Genomic DNA, 24,704 nt, shown 5'->3' with positions numbered 1-24,704 from the left:
AGATCTCGACGACCAGTGCAAGAGGTTGATGTTGGCATTATGAAGGCTGTAAGGTATTGCACCAACCCAAGCGTCGCTGTCGATGCATCTGTTGCACAACAGGGACGATAACGGGCCTCGCGAAGATGGTTCCTGACAGTCTGGTCCGATATCCTCCTCAAACAAGGGGTGCATCCTGCAGTGTCCGTAGCTGTGGCATTGCGATGACGTAGGTGGAACAGTCGAATGTAGCGATCCTGTTCAGGGGTGGTAACTCTTGGTCGGCTGGTTATCAGTCACAAAGACGGCAAAAGGTGTTGTGGTGGACGTTGAAGTAGCGTGCAACAGAAGACTGCGATTCCCCTCTTTGGGATGTTCCGATCGGCAGCGCTGAGTCTCGGCATTTTCGAACTTAAAAAATGTTGACAATTAAATGACAAATTATTGGCTTATGCTTGCCTTTTCATAGCCACTACCACGAGTAACGAATGCCATACCTTGCACGTGCATTTTGCTTTACTGTTTTCCTCCATGACATTTTTTAACAAGTGTGAAAAGAATGCCGTTTAAGACATTGCAAATCGACACTGGCTGTATCAACATTTTCCAACAACATATATCCAATTTATATACCGGATTTTTTGTGTGGTCAGGTTCAATGGACAACATACTACCTGTGCGTTTCTTTTTGTGAAGAGTGTATATATCAGATATACATTAACGCATGTTACCGATCTAAAGTCATCCTCTCATATAACCTTATATTGTTCCAAGTATCAAAGTTTAGTCAACAATATCAAGAGCAGCAATTTAAACTCCTGAAACACTCAAACACAAGACTGTTATCAAGCGCTAGTGCAAACGTGATGCATCATAAAAACTGTATTGTGATTTCTTCAGAAATACAATTTCTTGCAAATATTTATACTACGAGATAGTAAGGCTAACGCTTACTCACCGGTGGAACGTAGACAATATCGCTAATAGAGACATCACGTATTTGAATGTTAATACTAAAGACAAACACTCAATATTTTTGCAGTGACGAGATAACACTTATGCACGTTTATTGGTAACTTTCAACAGTTTTGCTCTTCATTTTCATAACTTTGTTTTCTCATATACATGTAGCACTACCCGACTAGCCTGTCATACCTAATTATGGGGCAGTTTTCAATCTTGTACTGACTTACTCTGGTGTTACTGAGCGAAGCTTCTTGGCTTGGGTGTTATACCCCGTTTTTCTAGTAATCCTATTATCACTTTATTCTTATCAAATGACATCCTGTTCTGTGACTGTCCATAACAATTTAAGATGAACATTCAGTTCAAGTACATGAATGTGTTTGTTTGGCGCAACAGCCAGTCAAAGGCCAATGCTGTGCGGTTTGATTACACACTTCTACCAGGTAGAAAATCGTGGATATTCATTTAATCCGCTCTGTTGATATTCCTGGTGACGAAATGGCCACATGTACCTGGGAACCGCATAAGTACATTCATGCGCGGCATTCTCTACCTTAAGAAGATCATAGTTCACATGCTTATCCAACTAGAACTACCATCCCGCTCAAGATGAATGTTTTATGTAATATCACGTACTTTGTGTTCCCCTCTGACAAGTGAAAAATGGCACGGCTCCCATGGCCGAAAGCTTTGAACACACAATGCCATTAAAAAAGGGGTCAACTGTAAGAAATGTTATATTTGGATAACACTTTCTCAGTAAAGTACAGATTCTCATACTTTTTAGGGTTGAAATAATAGGCGCTGATGGTTTATGGACAAATTAAAGCCAGAACTTAACTTATGAATGATTAGTGATGGGCAATGGACAACGGGCAAACGGAAGACCGGGGTAATTAGCGCCAATTATCTGTTGGCTTCCCTTGTTACGTTTCCCCCTTTGCTGTCTTTTTTCTTTTATTCTTACAGGTACATATATATGTTCTCTGCCTCATAGCATTTATTCACCTGATGAAGGAATAAGTATATACTCCGAAACGTTGTGTTCCTCATTATAAAGACGTTGACTTTCATAAATTCTCTTCCTTACGTGTATCACTTCTTAATGCCCCCCAAAGACTTAATCTAGCTTTGTTTTTAAATGTGGAGATATTTGCTTAGAATATAGGCATGCCTATAAAGATTTGGGTCTTTGTCTAAATGAGTATTAAGACTTAAATGTTATAGCTAAGGAAATTTCTAAATTTGCAGGGATGAAGTTAACTTAATAGCAAGCTGTGATCTTTATTCACACTTATAGATATTCGTAATGGAGATCTGTAACTGAAGTTTATGATAATTTATCTAATAAACTCTCACCTCCTGACAAATTGAACTTCTTAATGCATTATGATGCCATTTTAAAAATCCTGGCTGCCCTTCTTTCTGTGATGTTTTGATGGATGAAATCTATTGCGTAAAAATAATCTCTGTTTGCTGATATTTAATGTGTACATATTGTAAAATATTTACGATATTTTAAATGTGTAATTGGATGCATGCAATGCAATGTGAGCATGAGTGCGGATGCACGAAGGCTGTTATAGTTATAGTTATAGTGCGATGGATGTAGGGGAATGGTAGGAGGGTTTATGAATGTAAGCACGAATACCGATACATGATGGCGGATATAGTTATAGTTCGATGGATGTTGGGGAATAGTGGAGTATGTGTGTTAGCAATGCACATGGATCCATGGTGGCTGACATAGACATAGTGAGATGGTTGTAAGGATATTACAATATACACATATTTAGGATCAGTTGTATTATCAAATTTGCATTATTTTGCAAATGTTACAGAGACCTGATAAAGTGATAGAAAACAGTATAGTCGCTATTATTAAAAGTAAGCATATGTCAGATTTATCAACCAGAAATATTGCACACCAAAGGATAGTCATATATCATGATTCTATTCTACGTCAACGATATTTGTTTATGCTATTGTTACATGATTGGTTATGACACGGATACGCCATGATAAAGCAATAAGAAATTGACATGTGATTATATAAGATAGCTACGCGAAAGATCGCAAAGAACAAAGAAAAAGGAAGAGATATTTTTTTCACGATAAAACATTGTTCTATCATGACGTCATTTCTGGAGATTCGAACATGCACTCGCAACCTGAAGACGTCTTAAATTTGAGGTTATGTTTGAGAGGGAAGTGTCTAGTGAGTTGTTCCCAATAGATGTAGCTGGGGAAGGTAGATTAATGCAATGCCCTAACAATCGCATCCGGAAGTGAGAGCGATATGACAATCGGTATTGGGAGAAAAGGAGCACATAATCGACGAGAAGATTGTAAGAATATGCGAGAAAGACCAAATTCAAACCCTCCTGTTCATAAAAATGGATTTATCTGGCATTGTCGCGGTCAGATTCTATTCAGGGAGTCATTATTATTTAAGTACGGGTAAATATTTTTAAAGCGTGTACTTTTTACTAATTTAACACCCTTAAAGACGCTGTACGTAATCTTGATATCTCCTATAAGAAATAAACGAGTCGTGGTCGTTGTTTATCGTACAATAAACAACTCCCACTCGCCGTTTGTTTCTTAATTACATGACCTATACACCGACATAATCTCTCATCTTTATCAGTTAACAAAAGCGACATAAGCCTTTCCATTATCATAAGAAACCCTTGCCAAAAGTAGCGCAAACTTCACGATTCCGACAACACCAGGAGCATGTTTCATTATTCACGATAAAATATGATGACACTGGGTGCTCGCAAAAAAGGCGAGCTCATCCCAATCCACTGCTGGCACCCGCCACAAACACATGCAAAGGCAAGCAAATTGTTCACCCGAAAAGGCACGGGAACACACGGTACAAGTCAAAATAGAGAATTGCATCAGACATCATTGTTTGGTCATTGATACGTCAAACCTGGAAATGCCGTCTACACGCCCAACACAAAGCCCAAGCCAGGATCCGAATCCTTTAAACCTGACCAAACAATCCCTGAGCACGACGCTTGCCGAAATCCAAAGTTCTGATAATTACATACATTTTCCCCAAACCTTAAGTAATCTATACTAGTTCTGAAATAAATTGTATTTACCCGTATGAATCGCCTTATGTCATTTTGTGTCGATCAACAGAATATGCAAACTTTCTGAAAGTAATGAGTGATAAATCACACAACAAACCTATACTCTCGATATACATGTTGCTCTTACTTAAAAACTATTTGGTTAACAAGATACGTGTATTAATTATAAAGTGCCATGCTTTCCTGCTGTGCTATCATTCTAATTTGAAATAACGACATAAAAAGTTACCACTCATCTTTCAATATTTTGCAATGTTGGGTTAATCACAAACATATTTGAATATATACATGTACAGCTATACTAACTTATCTTTAAGTTGATGATTTGATCATTTCTAGATAAACAAACCTGCTAATTTCATTGAACTATTAACAGAGCTGACCCATCCCATGCATGTATGTAAGGTTATTTTTACATTTCAGCACATTTTGAAGTACAATGAATCATAATTAGGCTCAGGACATTGTGTAAAAGATTACAATCACTAGAAAACGTTATATGAAGAATTTGTGTCAACTAGCTTTACTCAGTCATTATACTTAATAGCATCAGGTTTGTCTGTCATACAGACCCTGACAAAAATATGTCCAATAGAGCCCAATATTTGTCTCTTGGCTCCTTTTTGTTATGTTTTATAACTATTATTTAACAACTGGTTTTTTTCTGTTATATATATTCATTTCAGAGAATAGATGTTATTCTGGATACAGGTCTGTGGAACATTCACTGCATCAGTGCTGACATTTAAATGATATTGTCTTTTGATATATATCGATAGGAACATGGAGAGTCTGAAATATAGACATGCATGGGATCTTTTGGATAGCTTACTTCACGATTAGACTAACGCTTAGTCTCTGAAAATATATTATTTTGAATAAAACGAGAAACTATATTTAAATTTAAAAGGAGCCCCAGTGGGATGGCATTGTCAGCCTGAACCTGTTGAACACCTAGGCTTGTTTCATTTGGGGCTATAGCAATGCACTAAGGCCTGGGCGGAAGGGAAAATTATATGGTTCATGGACTGTGAGACAAACTACGTGTACTTCACGGTCTGTATCGCCGTCGTGATCTTTAGAGCTAAGAAATTTGAGCCATCTCAGACAGAGCGACTCGACACCTGTTTGCACCCATCAGATACCAGTCACTACTTCTCTCTCCAAACGAAAAGAATACGAAACATGTCGGTAGCGTATATTTTTATCCTTCGAATTTACCATTTAGATACATGTTTTAACTTTAAAGTAATTATATGTATCTCATGTTACAAAATGTATTATTGGTATCTGTGATGCTGGTACCGTTTTCGTCGCCATTGTGCAGCTTTTGTGGAGTTATTATGATTATCAAAAACATGTATTGGAATATGGACTTGTAAAAGAGCTCATTATTGAACCATATGCAGTCTAAGCCATTTTATTGGCGTGTATGGATATATTATCCATCTACTTATACACACTTATTCTGGACATATACTTAATTTCATTGTACCTTATTATTAAAAAAATTACCCGTGCAAATCTGGGTTAGAATAGGCCTTCAACAACACATGCTTGTACGAAGGCGACTAACATATTCGGGCGGTCAGGCTCGCTGACTTGGTTGATGCATGTCATCGTATCCCAACTGCGCAGATCGATGCTCTTGGTGTTAATAACTGGAATGTATGGTCCAGACTCGATTATTTACAAACCACCGTCATATAGCTGGTATATTGTTGCGTGCGGCGTTTAACAACAATCAAACAAAAACTATTATTAAACACCTTCCAACAATGAGAAATTAAACTTGTGTTTTCTATATATTTAGTTTTATTTATAAAATAATTGGATTAATAATTTAATCAATGCGTTGCTTTCTTTTCTGTCATGCAATACACATGTTCAAACCCCTAAACTTTGAATATTTGATTTTTCACAAATGATTACGTCACTGAGTTGCCTCGATCTCTGGTTACCTACTCACAGGAACAGATTTTAACGATTTGGTTTTATTATCTTTTCATATTTCAGTTTATTTAATTCAAAATAAAAAATTAACAATTTACTTATCACAGTATGGATCATATTCGTTTATATCACTATCTGATGTTTTATTTCAGAAATTATAATGAATTAAAAATGTAAAGAGATACACAATTTGCCATTATTTGAAATGGAATATTTCTCAACTTTTAAACTATACATAGTATAATATAATGAATAGAAAGCCTGTAACGGGCAGTGTTTAAGAAAGAAATATAAGTCGATTAGTCCCTTTTTCAGATATGCGCTTCAGTAGTATTATTGTATATCTCCAGATAGATGTTTACATTCTAGTTCTCATTATTTGTGGATAATTCAAAAAGCAAAATAGAAAATATATATTCTACCATGACGAAAGAATACAGAGTATACAATAACTCGCAATTGTTCGAAGAGAGATTTCAAATCACAATAACATACCTGATATAAACAGACTAGTGTGAGGTGGTAATGCTTTAATCTCAACATTGTGCCCTTGTTCGTGAGCCCTTATTCTATTCAGCAAACAGCCCAAACCCGAAACTCCACAACATATCCGATTACACTGACCCAGCGGGATTCTCCCTACACGTCAGTTCTCCATGCGACACTGACGCCCTTGTATGTCTCCCAGACCACAGAGAATAAATTAAAGGAATCCAGCTCAAGTCTAGAACGATTTGGCAAGTCTAGATTGCCTCACTTCCCTCACTATCCCTGAAAGTAAGCAAGGTTCTGGACTCCCTTACATTATATTTTGTAGATACATAATTTTAACTACGAAAATTGTACTGACACCGGTACTGTAAGAACGTGGAAATGTCGTCCATTGTTCGGTGTCAATACATCGATGACAAGTGAGGATATCATATAGTAATCGTTGATGCCGTGCTACACTATAATAAAAATTATTATCAAGTTGACTAGTATGTACATTAATACAGTAAACATGTACATGATCATGCACTTCGTAATATCAAATACTAATATTATATTGTGTGATGAATTTAACTGGATCAGTGGTAAAATGTGATATTAATATTCCATCAATTTCTTTCCTGGTTGGTCTGTCCATGTCTACAAAATAAAAAAAATAAAAAATAAAAGGAGCACAGAGCAAATCTTAATTTCAGGCAAGAGCTATGTAAATCAAGACTTTCCCAATCATTGTAGACTTGTGTTGGTCTCCTTTTTACTTTATTCTCTTGGGTCTCCGTCACAGCTCATACCACACAATAACAAAACCTGAACTTGAATCTTGAATCTTAAAAGTTGTAACTTTTCCGGAAATAAGTATCACATGCAGCATACAGTGAATCACCTGATATATACTGTATACAACATGCAGTATACAGTGTGTCGCGAGCTTTGCGCTGGTCAGGAGCACACATTTCCTACCCCTCACCCTTCGGCAAACACCTCATGGGGGGGGGGGGGGGGGGGGGGGCATAACGAGGTAACAGGTCAGGCAGCATGCTTCAGTTCAAGAGTAAGATCTTCCGGACGACCACTGCACTAGAGGCATGTGGATTGTGGATGAGGTACTACGTGTTTGGAACTTGGAGTTGAACCCTAAGCACCTATAGAGAAGAGCTCGAAATAAAACGTTATGGACTCGCGGACTTGTGTTTTCAATTCAAGACGGACATGTATCAGGTTGAACTTCTACGACAGATATAACTTAGTTACCGCTTCCTAACTGTAACATTAACTGAACTTTACGCCTTTTATACACATTTGTGATGGGGTGACAATGCAACAACGAGACATATTTTGACTTTGAAAATGTCGCGTTATGGCATCGTCGCCCTTTGGTAAAATGAAAAAAAAGATTATTCAAAGAGCGACAATGCGACAATGCGACAAATGGCCAAAAAGTCACGTCGTCGAATTGTCGCGCTTTGGTTAATTTTGACACGGTTTTTTTTTTTTTGTCAGGGCATCAATGCGACAATATGACAACGCGACAATGTCCCATCCAAGATTCCATAGTGATCCGTTCAAATAAGACTGAGTTATTCAATAGATGTCTTACAAGCAAATTGACAAATAAAGTGTATAAATGCGCTATTCCAGGCTCTGATTTCATAGCTCTTCAAGAAGGATTATCAATAATGGGATTGGTGATGAGTTCAACTGCATGCCGAGTCTATACGCTGTGATTAACAATAATGCTAAGTCAATACATTTTGTCAAATGTTTGACATGTATTACCTGTAGGAAAATATTATTGATACTCGCCCATGTTTTTGACGGACAAAATAACTTACATGCTCGGTAATAGCGAGGACGGGCGTCATTGTGTGTTTCCGTGCTTTGTTCAGGTGAACAATTGACGTGTCCTTGCATGTGTTTGTGATGGGTGCCACCTGTGTGGCAGAATACGCTCATCTTTACGCGAACACCCGTTGGATGTCCTGAACCACTTTGGATTTTTATCCCACATCAGTCTGATACACCGTGATATAACTGAAATACTGTTCAAAGTGGTGTTTAATGCGCTCACCGTATTGTGTTACTTCAACTGACCAAATTATGTGTAGTGATGTTATGTAATAAGAAAGCATCTTCATTGATCCAGTTGATTTGATCAGAATATACTTGCGTCAGTGTATTTTATTAACGCCCAAAACCGTATTTGTTAAACATATATGATAACACTTGACTTACCACTAGCTTTAATACGCCATCCCGGAATAAAATAGTTCACCTAAAAGAGAGGTCACATGAGCGTACGTGTGCTCAAATTGCTTTTCAGGAACATCCGGTTGTTTACAAGAAATGTATTCCAAAAAATATCCTCATTAGATGAGAAGGTCTGTTAAGAACTACCTCAGTAAGTCAATCACAGTGACAGAGAGTCGTAATACATTTACATCAAGTACAAGACGTCAAAATGCAAGCCTTTGTCATCACTGATCAATTGGCCGATCATCAGGTGATTTTTAAGATGTGTCAAATAGATACTAAGGTAAATTTATAGATTGCTATAGACTGTCACTACGATAGTTTGGATGTGCTTTGCTCCGGGTTTTTTTCTCTAGGATGGGTTGTAGCGAGGGTATCCTTGAACGGGCATGCAATCCAACTCTCTGACTTATCCCAGTGTATGCTAAGACGCTAAGTTCAAACTTAAAGGGTCTAAATGATGAGAATCAACGCTTCTGTATGAATTCGTGCAAGGGAATTCACAGGGTTTTCCCCAGGAATGTGGAAGTAGTCAGTGTTTACGTCATTTCAAGAATACAGTCAAGTGAAAAACGTCATGTGACCGACCTCTCGTCCAATGGAAAAGCCGTATATCGTGTAAACTTCACATTAAAAAAATAGTTACTGTTATAACCAAATAAAACAACCCATTATCCGATAGAGGTAACTGTGCATAGCGGAGGGAAATGATATCTCATTAAACTTGATAACATGGTTCGGTCTGACTTCTTGGCGCGTGTCTGAATTCCAATAATAGGTTACATATCCTAAAACTGACTTATCAGCAAATCTCGCTGCACTGCGCGCGACAGATACTAGAGCAAGGCATGTAAGAAATACGAAACCTAAAGCCTTGGGCATCACGTGCGTCGGGGGACCAGCGCCATCTGATTGGCCGTTAACAGTTGTACAAGGCGGAGCAAAAGGCATCGTATTTCCGTCCATTTTAGGCTTGAAAAACTCGACACATTTCCGGACACTTTCTAGACGCTCACCAATTAATCAATTTTGATGAATTTTTAGTCGTTTTTCCGTCCAATGACCATATTCGGAAAAAACGACGTTTTCGTGTTTGCAGTGTACGCCAAGCATTGTCGCTTTTCACGGCAAGCACGGGTTGCTGAAGACCTATTCTTCCCCGGATCTTCACGGATCTCTTCACGGGTGTGATGGTTTTGAGCTGTGCGCTTTACTTTGCTAAATAACACGTGTGTGTGCGCGCTTGCGTGCGTGCGGGAGTGCGTACGTACGTTCGTGCGTGCGTGCGTGTGTGTGTGTGCATGTATGTACATAAAGTGGATTTCACATATTGTACCCAAGTGAGGAATCAAACCTGTGCAAATATACTCCCCCCACCCCATCCCCAAAGGCAGGAATCATTAAATATAAATGTTATGATCGGGCGACAGAGGAAAAAGGATCAGATTTGAAAAATGACGAATAGAGATTTCGAAACTAAAACCTGACGCCCGAAACATTGCACGTAGACTATGCAATTCCCCGTGCACGTGGAGTGTATGTATGTGTCGGTCATTTTGTATTTTGACACTTTAGTGAATGGTCGTCAAATCGCTTTGAGTCATGTATTGGTGATTTTCATTATGCATAATGAATTATGCACAGTAACAAATGTGTGAGTTCTCTACCCATGCTTTTAATGCAGTATTTCTAATCAGATCGGGGTTCGGTCGTCAACAACGTGATGAACGCCCGTGATATATTCACATGGTTCAACTGGTAGAACTCAGTGTGAGGTAGCGAAAACGTTCCATGTGTCTCTGTCTGTGATTTACAGACTTTCGAACAGGTTCCTGAAGACCCACAAAGTGAACCTCTATCTTTTTTTTTTTGGGGGGGGGGGGGTGGTCGGGTAGCCCAGTGGTTAAAGCGTTCGCTCGTCACGTCGAAGACCCGGGTTCGATTCCCGACATGGGTACAATGTGTGAAGCCGATTTCTGGTGTCCCCCGCCGTGATATTGCTGGAATATTGCTAAAAGCGGCGTAAAACCATACTCACTCACTCTTTCTTTTGGATCTAGGATCGTCTTGAATGGACTAATCAGGAACCAGGCTTTAAGAAACCAAACCCAAACAGCCAATCACTTGCGCCAGGCATCGGACTTCAGAGTTCTGACCCGACGGTTAGAAATCGTTTGATGCAACTAATCTGCATGCTCGGCGACCACGTGCTATAGCACCATTTACAAACGACACATTCATACGCTAATGATGTTTAGACCGTGTGGGGGGTTCGAATGTGGGTTCGAATCCCCGATTATGTTTTCTAGGTTTGTCAGCAGCATACCCGTGCTCCTGGGTTTCACCGAAGTGGTAAACGTCTGAGACCTGCATCACTTCGGGCTTTCCTCCCACATTAAGCTGACACGCCGTGATATGACTGGAATACTGTTAAAAGCGGCGTTAAACCCAACTCACTCACTCACTTAGAGCGTGTGTAGCAAAAACTGGGACGTGTAAATGTTTTCTGATGAGTGCAGATTCATTCTGGACTTTCTGGATAGACGTGGGCATGTCTTGAGGCGCCATGCGAACGTCAACGTAAGGCAACGTGACGGTTATGAGGAGGAATCAACATGACTGCCAGAACACCACTGCATATTGTCCATGGAAGGGACATTGCACAGTAGTTGTTCTTTGCTTACCGTGCACGTATCGTAATTGACTGCCTCAAAGCATGACCAGAATGCAACGGAAAGCCATGGGTCCTGGCCCCACTTGCACAACTATTGTACAACTCTACAACTATTGTAAGCCTATGTTAAAGAATGGGAGTTACGATCATCTTAGCGCTAAGGTCGCTTTGTGCATGCGGGTCCTGACCTTTCCTCCAGAGAGCGTGATCGGGAGACGTGTACGCCGATGTCAAAGGCCACCCGAACCGAACCAAGCGCTGCAAGAAGAGTGGACAAGACTCCCTTAAATTGTCATTGGGACAGTGGGACATGCCACGCCGTATAAACGAATGTTTGACCAATCCTGTGGGCATGACCCCTTCTTGATCTAAGTCATCTTTAACATTCATTTAACATTCATTGACTGCACACCCCTAATGGCTGTTTGCACCCTGACAATACACCGACAACATGCTTTGTTTTATGTCATGTCACACCTTGACCTTCATTTATCTTATCCATCCGTGACCATCCCTCGATATCTCTTCATACATCATGTCGAATGGGACCCGGTTCCTCAAAGCGATCGTTGCGCTGTGACCATTGTAAGTCTATGATAAAGTTGGTTGGTTGGTTTGTTGTTTAACGCCGCACTCAGCAATATTCCAGCTATATGACGGCGGTCTGTAAATAATCGAGTCTGGACCAGACAATCCAGTGATTAATATCATGAGCATCCATCCACGCAATTGGGATCGATGACATGCATTAACCAAGTCAGCGAGCCTGACCACCCGATCCCGTTAGTCGCCTTTTACGACAAGCATAGTCGCCTTTTACGGCAAGTATGTCCTGGCTAAGTACGTAAGTAGGACCATTGTGGCAATGCGTTCAAAACCCTAGTGATATTTTCGTGTAAGAATGGTTCCCATGTAAGCTCTGCATATTCTCATTTGTAAGTAAAGTATAATCGTCCCATTATTTTTGGTTGGTTGTCATGTTCATAATATACCCATGTTGATTCCGGGTTAAAAGAAAGGCTCCAGTGACCTTTGATTGGCGTAATGGATCGGGTGGTCTGGCTCGATGACTTTGTTCGTATAGTGTCAACGTACCCTGATGGTGTGGATCGATGGTGATAATATAAATGAGCGGTCCACACTTTACTCTTTATGTCATATAGCTGTCAAATTATAACTTCATAATCTAAATAAAAAGAAAATTTACCAATATTTTCACGATCAATATAACTACCATCTGACACAAACGAAGACTAAATCTAAGATTGCCGATGTCAACTTGACGTATTAACATTCTCTTACAGTTTTGTCTTTCCAAATCAAGTTTAAAGATCGGTAAAGCATCCACTCACTTAATATTTTCACACAAAAATCACCAATGGATTCTAAACGTGGTGGACAACAGTAAATACATTTAAAGGGGGTTACTGGTCTCGGCTTCTTAATATTTACAAATTGGATTGACACGATTTAAATTACAATGTCTTGTCCTTGGCAGAACATGGCACAAGACTGCAGAGCAAAGTCCCTCCCAAAGGCCAGATGTTTACTTGCTTCATCAATACTTCCAGATGCGTGGAATAAAGTTTCGCCACTCGCATTTAAGCGTTTACTGTCTCCAAAGAATGATTTTTTGTTTTCTTTCTATTTATACAGGGAGATGAGAATGAAGCAAGGTAAGATTATGATGGTGCTTGGCACATGCCTTGGAACCCTGCTGATTTACACAACCGTGAGTTACACTGGGCTTTCCACGAGGCCAAGCATCCTTGCTCCACAGCCTTCCAGGCTTCGTGACAACACTCATGGAGACATTATCGTATCTGTACAAAAGAACAAAGACAGTACAGTGTTGCAGTCAGGTAGTAAATCCCCCAAACAGGAAGCGTATATTATAAACGGAAACAAAACAACGCTGAACAATCGAAATTCTGAGCGAATTAGACAGATGCTTCAAAAAGCTGCTTACAATGCACCTGAAATACACATCAGGCGTTCTGAAGCCAGTTTAAGAGAAGACGCACTTGAAAGCACATTTCCTCCCAGGAAGCCCTACCAAAGCGGGTTTCAGCAAGTGGACGCTCGAATCTTCATATTTTCTGCCATATACGAAATTGCCAACTCCTCAGTGCGTACACTTATCCTCGTTCCGGAACCATTCAAGCCTGTCTCTTTCTTCTGCATACTAAAAAGGTCATGGGCCCACCTGGGTCATAGGATTAAAGGTCGATTCCAGCACATCCCTCCAAGTAGATGGGGTAATTACAAGTAAGTATCAATATTTTTCTGTGAAATGTGTGTGACATTCTGAATGTTTATAAAGTCACACACTGCTTTTATTCATCGTGGCTACACCTCAAGCTTTGAGCCAACCTTTACGGGTCACTGAGCATGTCTGTCAGACGCGAACATATTTTGCAAACAGTGAATATCAGGTTCAGTTATAAACTGGAATTTGATTTTCCCCACATTCTTGTTCAATAGGATCTGTAAACCGAGAAATACCAATATAAACGCCAAAAGAAAACGTACAAAATGTGCCTTCTTCATACTAAGGTCATCTTTCAAAATTGGTTTCTCGTTTCAGAAATCGATGTGGATTCGTTCACTGCCCAGTACCTCCCAACAGTTACCCAGAGTTCATTTCTGTCCTCACTGCCCGGATGTCCTCCCCCCTCAACGTCCTCCCTGTCAACTATCCTGGACCCCCCTATAACCGACTGACGCGCTGTTACCCTGCAGTGCATGGGAACTTCACTGACGTCAACACACTTGTCACAGCCCTGGAGACCAGCAGATACTTCGGGACAGACAAGTTCCTGTTCTACAACTACAGCATACCAGAAGATGTCAACAAAGTCCTGCTGCACTATGAGAGAGAAGGCATTGTGGAGATGAGGAACTGGAAGCTTCCCTTTCCTCCAGACCAGATCCACTACTGGGGTCAGATGGCGAGTATCCATGACTGTGTCTTCTCTCAGCTTGGGGTGGCAAAATACGTTCTTCTTGCAGACATTGATGAAATTATTGTTCCTAAGAAAAACGTTTCAATAGCAGATCTGGCTGACAGACTACTGAATACAAGAAAACCAACTTCTCAACAAAACGTATACGGAGCTCTTATGTTCCAAAATGCATTTTTTGCACTCTATGAAAATGAGACAAAATACATGTTCACTGAAAAGAAGGATGCGAAGAAATTCAAAATGAATGCATTCCTGCATACCAATAGGTCTCGCATAAATGGTCCAAACTACAGATCAAAACTTCTTGTGAAACCCGAGGCTGTGAATCTGATTCATGTTCACATAATGGAGGAGTTCCTTCCTGGCTGGGAGATGTATGTAGTCAGCCCAGAAGTCGCTCTCATGCATCATTACCGGGAGAAAAAGGACAGTCAGAGCCTGAATCCTTGGAGTCAGGATTTCACCTATATTAAATACAGCAGTAGTCTTATACCAAAGATAAAGGATCGACTAATAAGTCTGCAAAGTGAACTGGGAATACAGATTTGATCTGGGCCTATGTTTATTTGAAAATTGAGCTGACTTTGCTGTTCTCTTCATCCAAGTGGAGGAACCAGAAGATAAGAACTCTGTTGGTATTGTGAACGATTAACAGAAAAGATTAGGGTTTTAACCAAAGTAACTGAAGAAACGACAGGGACATTTATTTCAATTATTCTGTTGTGATGTTAGGACAACGGGAACTGGTGCACACAAAAAGACGGAATCATATTGGCTTAATATTAATATAAAAGGATCATCGAGACTCGTTATTCTCTGGGACCCGTGACGATTCCGGGGTAGAATAGGTCTTCAGCAACCCATGCTTGCCGTAAAAGGCGACTATGCTTGTCGTAAAAGGCGACTAACGGGATCGGGTGGTCAGGCTCGCTGATTTGGTTGATGCATGTCATCGACCCCAATTGTGTGGATCGATGCTCATGATATTAATCACTGGATTGTCTGGTCCAGACTCGATTATTTACAGACCGCCGTCATATAGCTGGAATATGTCTGAGTGCGGCGTTAAACAACAAACCAACCAACCAACGTTATTCTCTGGAGTTGACGTTGTTTTTTTATTTATAATTACAAACAGACACAGACACTGTTGTCAGCAGTATGTTAACTTTGAGTGTTTGGCACAAAAGATGGGCTCCAAACACATTGTACCATGACCGCTTAAAACACAAAGATGTAACACTGTTGTCGATAGCTAGATTAGTTGAGTGTTTGGGGTTTAACGTCGGATTGAAAGTATTTCAATGGTGTCGGACCGGGATTTTAGCGAAAATAAATAAATAAATAAATAAATAAATAAATGAAGTATGCTTCAGGCTGTTGAAAAAATAACGAAAATGCCTGTGCGAATCATGGATTTGGACACTTACCATCAAATGTTGCTTGAACAAGGGACATAACTCGACTTCTTGGCCACCCATTCAGCAGGATTTATGCGAGTGGGTGAAAACTGTTTAATGTCACAGTCAGAAGCTACACCAAGCAGACAATTAAATGATCGGTTAATCATCACACGTACAATAAGGATGGCGTTGAAATGTATGCAGAAACAGTCGATCGATTCGTTTGATTTAATGTGTTATTGCATTGTAAAAAGAAAGAAGGAATTTCCAACTTAGTTATGCTTACCTGTTATTCGTCATGTTATGACAAATATCCATTAAATCGACCCTGAGCCTTGTCCAATATATTGTTATGTAATAATTGTCATCAATGTGGTGTTTTATTATATATTCCAGTGTTAAAGGCTGAGTTTTTCGAAGTTGAAAAGAGTGATATTTTCATTGACCATAACATATGATATTACACTTTATTGAACATAACACTTGGACGGAACTATTGTAATACATGAGAAACCTCCTCTTTATCGTAAGTGTTTAGCCCGTACACACTGTTTTTCCTTTTTACGTTAGTTCCACATTGATACGGCAAAATAATGACATACGGTCATTTATGGAATTAATATCGCTTCTTGCCGTTTGTTATTCTCTTGAAAATGTTTCGTTAGAAACTGTAAACTTATATACAACACTCGTGAAAATATCTCGGAGTCCTTTCCCCCTTCTCTCGATGGGAGAAACATATTTCACTCGACACATGAAACATCCTCTATGTAGAAACTCTTGTGACTTTCGGATAAACTTCAGTGTAAATCTAGATGCTGATACTACTTACTATGCATGCTGTGGAAACTATTCCAATTTATATTGGCACAATAGTTTGTCCACGCTTTGCATTTGGGAAATATTTGCCAAGAATGTTAAATATTTTGTGAGTAATCTTGACCATTGAATAAAATTACTGAATGAATCTAGATCTACAGCTTATTTATTGCTTTTTAAATGTGGATAAAGAAAACACAACTGAAATGTTTTGAAAATTTTCTGGTATCAACCAGGATATGCAACTGACATTAAATATAATATAACAATCCGCACTGAATATATACTGAACAGCATTGAAAACGCACCACCATGAAAATGGATGTATTTTTATCCGGGCTTAAGTCATATGAAATTATATAAGTGAATGAGTAATATAAGACGTTCTGGACGAAGCATGAAGAAGAACAGCTCGTCAAAACACATTCCTAATATTTTTATGAGCGAAATCGCCGAAACGCAACAAATTGCGTGCACATCATGGAAAACGTGTTTTGTTTCACGGGAAGCATGCAGAATAGGGCTATAAAAGACAGACTTTTAAAAGCCACATCACTTGTTGCTGCAGACGTAAAGGGTACTGACACAAGAAATGCCAAGATTAACAGCAGAGGAACTTGAACGTGCCTTGGGCATGCTTCAAGTTGGTACGTCAAGTAGAGTCGTTGCACAACGGTTTCAATGCCATCATTCAACAGTCCTCAGGCTACTGAGCAGATACCAGCAGACAAGAACCACCAGAGATCGACCACGTCCGGGTCAACGTCGTGTAACTACACCACGTCAGCATCGCCATATTGTTCGTCGGCATCTTCGTGATCGTACACTTCCGGCTACCAGGACTGCAGCAACCGTACAAGGCCGACGGAATTGATCAGTGCTGACACCGTACGTCGACGTCTCCGCTCAGCAGGGCTACGTGCTCGACGTACATATGTTGGACCCATACTCACTGATCGACATCGAAATGAACGTCTGCGTTGGGCCAAAAGGCATCGACATTGGAGATTGCGGCAGTGGCATGGTGTGCTGTTCTCTGATGAGTCCCGTTTTCATTTACGGAATGCTGACGGTCGACTGCGAGTGTGGCGTCGGACGTGGAGAACGTTACTACAAAGACTGCGTTGTACAGACAGATCGATGGGGGGGGGGGGGGGGGGGGGGGGGGGAGGGAGTGTCATGGTGTGGGGCGGCATCAGTCATAATCGCGGAAGAATTAATGCCCTTTACTACAGGAAAACATATTGGCAAATCACATCATCCCATTCTTTCATTAGCACCAGGATATGCACACCTTCCACCTTTCAACAAAGTGCCTAGCGAACAATAATGTGCCTCTGCTTCCATGGCCAGCACTGTCACCCGATCTATCGCCAATTGAACATCTATGGGATTACCTGGGTCAACGCCTCTCACGTCGTCCGCAAGTACAGAACCTGAGAGAACTTGAAGATACACTACGTCAAGAGTGGAATGCCCCAGAACACTATTCGCAGACTTATTCGATCAATGAGAAGACGTTGCATGGCCTGTGTTGCTGTCAATGGCGGACATACCAGATATTGACTTTTCATTTTAACCCTATGTGTCTTCCTTACACTATGACGTAATTGTAATTACTGTGTGGTATTCCTGTTTCCTTTTCGTCTTTCTTAATAATCCGTCTATGTCTGTTCTAATCAAAATCGGTCATTGCTCAATTTGTTTTTGTAATATTTCAAGATTTATTGCTGGTGGGTTTTCAATGCTGTTCAGTATATGATAATACGTTTTCCGTTTTCTCTAAGTTTTTATTCAGTAGTTATGTAGGACTACGGCCCATAGTGTCGACATAAAATAGTGTATAATCAAACGGAGATTCATTGTGTGATGAACAAACATGGCTGTATTTCTCGGTTTGACATTTGAATATTAAACTTTAATTATGTCGGATGGATATGAAACCTTTCTGAAATTTTCTGCTGGCAAAGGTAACCTGCAGGTCATATAATCATGGGTGACTTCTCCATTGTTGACAATAGCAACCTTCGTCAGTTATACCAATGTGGACCAAAATACCGTGGGCAACCTCTTACCAACTGGGATCACAACTTTCGAATCATTATGGATGCTGTCCCAGAGTGTGCCCAAAGGTGGACCAGAAGAGAAGAGGGACTTGTTGAATGTCTTTCAGAGTGGGTTAAGCAATTAGTGTGTGATGTTGTCATTGGTACAGTGCACAGACTGGAAACAGAATTGGAATAGACCCATTCTGTCTTAGCTGGCTGTCATCCAAACTCTGCCTGCCCTACATGAAAGGTTTGTAGTTGTTCCCACTGATAAGGCCTCAGATAACATAACCATTATATGAAAGCATCACCACATTAACCGTTTGATCAAAGAACCTGGTATAAATGAAATATCAAATAATGCCACATATAAGGCCAGTGTGTTGGCTGATGAAGAGGTCTGCCAAGGCCATAGATCAATACTGTCGGCTTTTGACCTGACTCTAAACCCCGAAGACATGTTCATTCCTCGTTTGTACAAAGAGAGATATATTGCTGGGTCCAGCAAATTAACCACCAAATCATTGACTCAAAGGCTAACCTTTATCCTCAAGACAATCAAATTAATAACATGTGGATTCTCACAAACTCATGGGATTTGCTTGACATTTTGCAGTCTCGGAGGAGAACCGAGTTCCATTCTGTCAAATCATTTGGTTTGTACACCACTATCCCACATGACATACTTAAGGAAAAACTTCATTCCTTGATCCATGGGGCTTTTGTTATAAAACGTGGTGAACATGGATACAGTTGCGTATCTGCATTCAGAGGTTGTGAAGAATGAAAGCAAATGCCATCTGAAGTTTACTGAGAAAACAATATGTGAAATGCTGGATTTCCTCATTGATAACATCAACGTAACATTTGGGGGTAAGACACCAATTGTGCTCCCCTTCATGAGGATCTGTTTATTTGTGCACATGAATCGGACTTTCTGTTCGGATTAGCAAAGTTAAAACAGGGTAGTTTGGCCAAGAAGTTACACTTAGGCTTCGGGTGTATCGGTGATTTGATATCGTTCAAAAACAGTGAAATAGACAATTCCATTCCACCGATTTACCCACCTGAACTAGAAATAAAGGGGATCTGTGAGACCGCCTCATCTGTTTTATATTTAGATCTATGCATAAAGATTCAGGGTGACAAAACACTCTCCACAAGATTGTGTGACAAGAGGGATGACTTCAACTTTTCAATAGTCAACTTTCCTTTCATGTCGAGCAATATACCATCAGCTCCAGCCTTAAAGTTTGGTGTTTACATTTCACAACTTTTGAGAGACAATCAAGCATGCTCATTCTACCAAGATTTCAAAGAGTGTCATACGACTCTTGCTCAGAAGTTGTTTGATCAAGGTAACTACATTCAAGGCCTCAGTTAAGCTTTCAAAAAGGTTTATGGTAGACATGTGGAGGACATTTCAAAATATGACGCATCAGTGACAAAAATGATGTCCGATGCAGATCCCTATTTTGACTTGTACCACATGTTCCCATGTTTTTTTCAGGTGAACATTTGACTTGCCTTTGCATGTGTTTGTGGCAAAGGTGATTCATAAAGACGTGCTCACCTGAACCTATAGTCGTACAAATCGACTCTGCTTAATGCAGACATTTTTATTGGATATGGAAACTTAGGGTTTTGTCGCTTCTTTTACAAAACCTCTGGGCTCTTGGAGTATGATTACGGTGTCAGAACCTACACCGAAACGTCACTCCTAATTGTAATAAAGAAGTTGTTCATCCATATATCTTCCCCTTACTTATTACTCCATGTTCTAAATGCCTCTCAAAGAAGTTAACTTGAAAAAGAAAGGCCTTAAGGTGAGATTTGCAAGTGGAAATAGTGGGAGCAGACTTAAGATTTTCCGGCAGATTGTTCCTGAGAGACTCTGCAGCGTCTTTTGCCGAAAGTACAAGTTCTAACACTGGGGAACTGTGAAGAGATGCTGTTATTGAGATCGGGGAGTTCATTGAGGAGAGAAAATCCATAAGAGTTCACTGAGATAGGCAGGTTCAAGGTTGTAATAAAACTTGTGGACATTGATGAGGATCTTATTGTTGACTCTGAATATAATTCTGGCAGCTGTAGGGAGCGCAGAGTATATTTATTTTGTGAATTGTTAAGCTCTATAAATGCATGTATTATTTTCATTATTATTATTATTATTATTATTATTCATTTAGTTGGTATCCCAATTCATCGATAATACCTTTCACTTCAATTTACAAATGTTCAAGGAAAAAAACCGCTAGGGTGTCAGTTTATTCGAGACCCTTAACTGTTACAATCTTCTCCAATCAGTTATTCTATCTACAAAATACAGTTGGTTGTCCATGTTCATATTGTAAACATGGATTTTCACAGGTCTGGTTGATTATCTTTGTTCAGCCATTTTCCCAAATAGCTTGCAATTAAAATGAAATTTCATTTACATCTATCTATACATATCTTATGCATCGTGTAAACAATTTTGATTAAACGAATAAACATACATTCGTCTTCCAGAGGCAAGAGAATTAACTGACTAAAAAGTCCAACTTCAACCCTTGCCGACCAGCGCTGTAATTATGGAGTTCTATTTAAGCTGGACTAATGAGTCTATGCACAGTCCTATCAGAAATCGCGTCACGAAATCGACATCCAGTTCGTAAACAACATGGCGACTGCCGTGCAGATTTCGGCCCATTGCAGGATTTACAAAGCATGTGTACCGTGTCAAAGATAGTTTCCAGATCTTTTCATGTTTGTAATCTAGGTGCTCAGGTGAATTGATGCACTTCTCGAGGTAAGACCCGTTTTATTACAATAAAGATCTTGATAATCGATCAGATCTTGACTGGGTGCCGACATTTTGTTTGAACCAAATGCAAGTGATGTGAGAGGTTAAATCTGATTGGTCATTAGGCGGGACATTGAAGGGACATAACTCGTAATTGGCATTGGTGACGCTGCAATCGAGCCACAAAATTCAAGTAAGTTGGGTGGAAACTGGACTTTCATAGTCAGTGAACTCCCTTGCCTCAGGAAGAAGACCTTATACATGATCCACTCGCATAAAGTTTGTAATCCAACCTATGAATGGACGACTCAATCAAAAGCAGGACCAAAAAGGTAAATGCTCAGATGTAAGCCTAACGAATTCAATACAAGTGTTTATGACACATGTGTTTCAAAGCAGTTTGTGATACCTGTTTACATTGTCCAACATGAGTTATACGTAGCTATACCTGAACAGACAAGCCAGTGATACTAGTATTGCTGGCTGACGGCCACTTTTAACGATTATTATTCTACCTTCAAGCAAAATAGCATAAGATATGTTATTTTTCTAATTATCAGGGCATTAACAGTATATTTTCAAAAACGTTGCTGACAATAGCACAGCGAACACTTCGTTAGATAGGACCACCTTAATCCGAAAACACTAATATTACCTTCCGGACGATTATTACTACAAACGCTAAAATAATCTGCCCGACAAAAGACAGTATACACTTAAAAGTTGGATTTGACCTACAAATTACAAATGGTATCAATTTTATATTGGGGTAAAAACAGTCAACAAAACACTGCAAACGTTCAACTACCATACCAGTATCAAATACATCACCATCAAATAACTATTTATTGTTTGTTTCATTCAGCCATCATCAAACATGGGTGTGCACTTTTTCCTCCTGTCAGTTCACATTAATCCGGAAGATTTTACTGTAAAACTTACCTCGGGAGTAATGGTTTTTCACTGTATTAATGTTATTTTTGAAAAACATCAAAATATATCGAATGCAATATTTATCAATATTTACTAAAGAAGACACCTTTTCATGCTTTCTACAACATGAAAATAATAGCTTGCCAATGGATATCTTTTATATGCTCGAAAAATAATTAAATTTAGTACTTGCAGAAAACAGTCCAAAGTTGTACAGAAAGTGATAAAACATACTCGTACAATAGACTCAGCTTTTAGCACAGTGTTCTAATGAATATGGAAAGTATTTTGTCGCTTTTATTTACATACCAATGGTCGATGTGGCATGAGAATAATCAACATTTCAGGATAGAACATGCACATAAACATTGATGTCATATTACTATGGTCGAGTATTGTTATTTGTGCCGGTATATGACAAGGTAGAATAATTTACGAAATTGTCAAGAAATTGTTCATCCCCAGGTAGAAGTCTTTGGGCACCTTCAGGATAAAATGGCTTCGTGTCGAAGATATGTACGGACCAGAAGATGAACATGGCTACCCCTATGGAGAGTATGCTCAGAAGGCCGATGGTCAGGATTGTTTTCTCTAGCCTGGTCTGTTTGAGGGCGGCTAGGACAAGCATGTGATCTTTCAGTCCCTGGTCATCATTGGTTTGTTCCTCGACGTCGCCGATACCCAAAACGTAGTTCAACACTCTCCTGGTAATGCTTGGAGGATCTGTGGGAACAGATTCATTACATAATATATGGTAAATCATTTGTTTGTTTGTTGTTTAACACTAATTCAGCTATATGAAGGCGGTCTGTAAATAATCGAGTTTGGACCAGACTATTCAGTGATTGACATCATGAGCATCGATCTACAAAATTGGGATACGACTTGCATCAACTTAGCTAGTACTGTGCATGATAATTTATGATAAATGAAACGGTATTATCTGATTTAAAATACATCGGGGCCTGTGAATATCCGGGGTAGAATAGGTCTTCAGCAACCCATGCTTGCCGTAAAAGGCGACTATGCTTGTCGTAAGAGGCGACTAACGGGATCGGGTGGTCAGGCTCGCTGACTTGGTTAATGCATGTTATCGATCTCAATTGTGTGGATCGATGCGCATGTTGTCAATCACTGGATTGTCTGGTCCAGACTCGATTTTTACAGACCGCCGTCATATAGCCGAAATATTGCTGAGTGCGGCGTTAAACAACAAACAAACAAATAATATAGAGCGGGACCTCAATAATATCTCCAGATTAGTGTCAACAAAACAGATGAACTGATGACATGAATGATTAATGAAGGTCCATTATGAAGTCTTTTAGTTGAGGTCATTTTGTTCGGATAGAGATGCAGGCCGCCGCTGATATATTATTGACTGAAGCGTTAAAGGTACATCAACTTTCCCACTGTTAATGGCGTTGTTTCAATGTTCGAACGCTGATAAGAACGGGTTGAAAAATAGTAATGCGTCTCTGATTTAACGGCCGCTTCACCAGGTATGATTTTGCTGTTTATTGTCCAACTCGTGTAGCATTAATACTTATCCTGACTTCTTTCACCGAAATGTATGATCGCTGGTACAGGGAAACTATCCAACTGTAAAAGTTCGATTGGTTACTGAAACGTCATGTAAATGAAATACATAACACAACGCCAAACACAAGTACTTTCAGAACATGCTTTGACCCAAAGACTGTGTGGGATGTTTTGTTTTTCCAAGAATATGCTGGTGAACATCTAGTATCATCACTATATGAGAGTAATCCTTAAAAACATGCTTACGATATAGTCGGAATCGTACAATGGACTTATGATAATTATTATGGAAAGGGTTCTGTCGTTTTATTTTCATAAGAATTATGGCCTTTTATTTATGAATTATAAATAATGAATTGTAATAAAAAATATAATGTGTTTCTAAGTTTAGACCAATTTAGAAGAAGGCTATCAGATTCCATTATACACGTTAGCAAATACCCACACCGATACCGGCATTGGGCGTCTTACATCACCATTATTTGTTTGTTTGTTGTTTAACGCCGCACTCAGCAATATAAACTATAGGACGGCTGTCTGTAAATAATCGAGTCTGGACCAGACAATCCAGTGATTGACATCATGAGCATCGATCCACGCAATTGGGGTACGATGACATACATCAACCAAGTCAGCGAGCCAGACCACCCGATCCCGTTAGTCGCCTCTTATGACAAGCATGGGTTGCTAAAGACAAATATTAACCCATATTACCAATTATGCTTCATTCATGATCATGTCTCAGGCTGTCAGCATATACGAAATGACGTTTATACTATTCCATAAA

The 24,704-nt window shown here is 39.6% G+C and overlaps 2 protein-coding genes across 9 annotated transcripts in view; one reads left to right on the top strand and one right to left on the bottom strand.

Moving 5' to 3' along the window:
- The window catches only part of LOC124118310, a 60,080-nt gene extending 44,768 nt beyond the window's left edge, over positions 1-15,312 (top strand). For all 4 annotated transcript variants that reach the window (XM_048394375.1, XM_048394376.1, XM_046480426.2 and 1 more), the window contains 2 exons: positions 13,078-13,689; positions 14,009-15,312. In XM_048394375.1, the coding sequence (XP_048250332.1) occupies positions 13,082-13,689; positions 14,009-14,936 (1,536 nt within the window). In that variant the 5' untranslated portion in view covers positions 13,078-13,081 and the 3' untranslated portion in view covers positions 14,937-15,312. The remainder of the gene's footprint in view (positions 1-13,077; positions 13,690-14,008) is intronic.
- A 5,595-nt stretch (positions 15,313-20,907) lies between these two features.
- The window catches only part of LOC124118302 (sodium/myo-inositol cotransporter-like), a 47,101-nt gene continuing 43,304 nt past the window's right edge, over positions 20,908-24,704 (bottom strand). For all 5 annotated transcript variants that reach the window (XM_046480415.2, XM_046480413.2, XM_046480414.2 and 2 more), the window contains exon 16: positions 20,908-23,098. In XM_046480415.2, the coding sequence (XP_046336371.2) occupies positions 22,758-23,098 (341 nt within the window). In that variant the 3' untranslated portion in view covers positions 20,908-22,757. The remainder of the gene's footprint in view (positions 23,099-24,704) is intronic.

This window comes from Haliotis rufescens, unplaced genomic scaffold (genome assembly GCF_023055435.1).
Source record: "Haliotis rufescens isolate VD_foot unplaced genomic scaffold, xgHalRufe1.0.p SCAF_13, whole genome shotgun sequence".
Classification (NCBI taxonomy): domain Eukaryota; kingdom Metazoa; phylum Mollusca; class Gastropoda; order Lepetellida; family Haliotidae; genus Haliotis; species Haliotis rufescens.
This window is presented reverse-complemented; position numbering and strand designations above follow the sequence as displayed.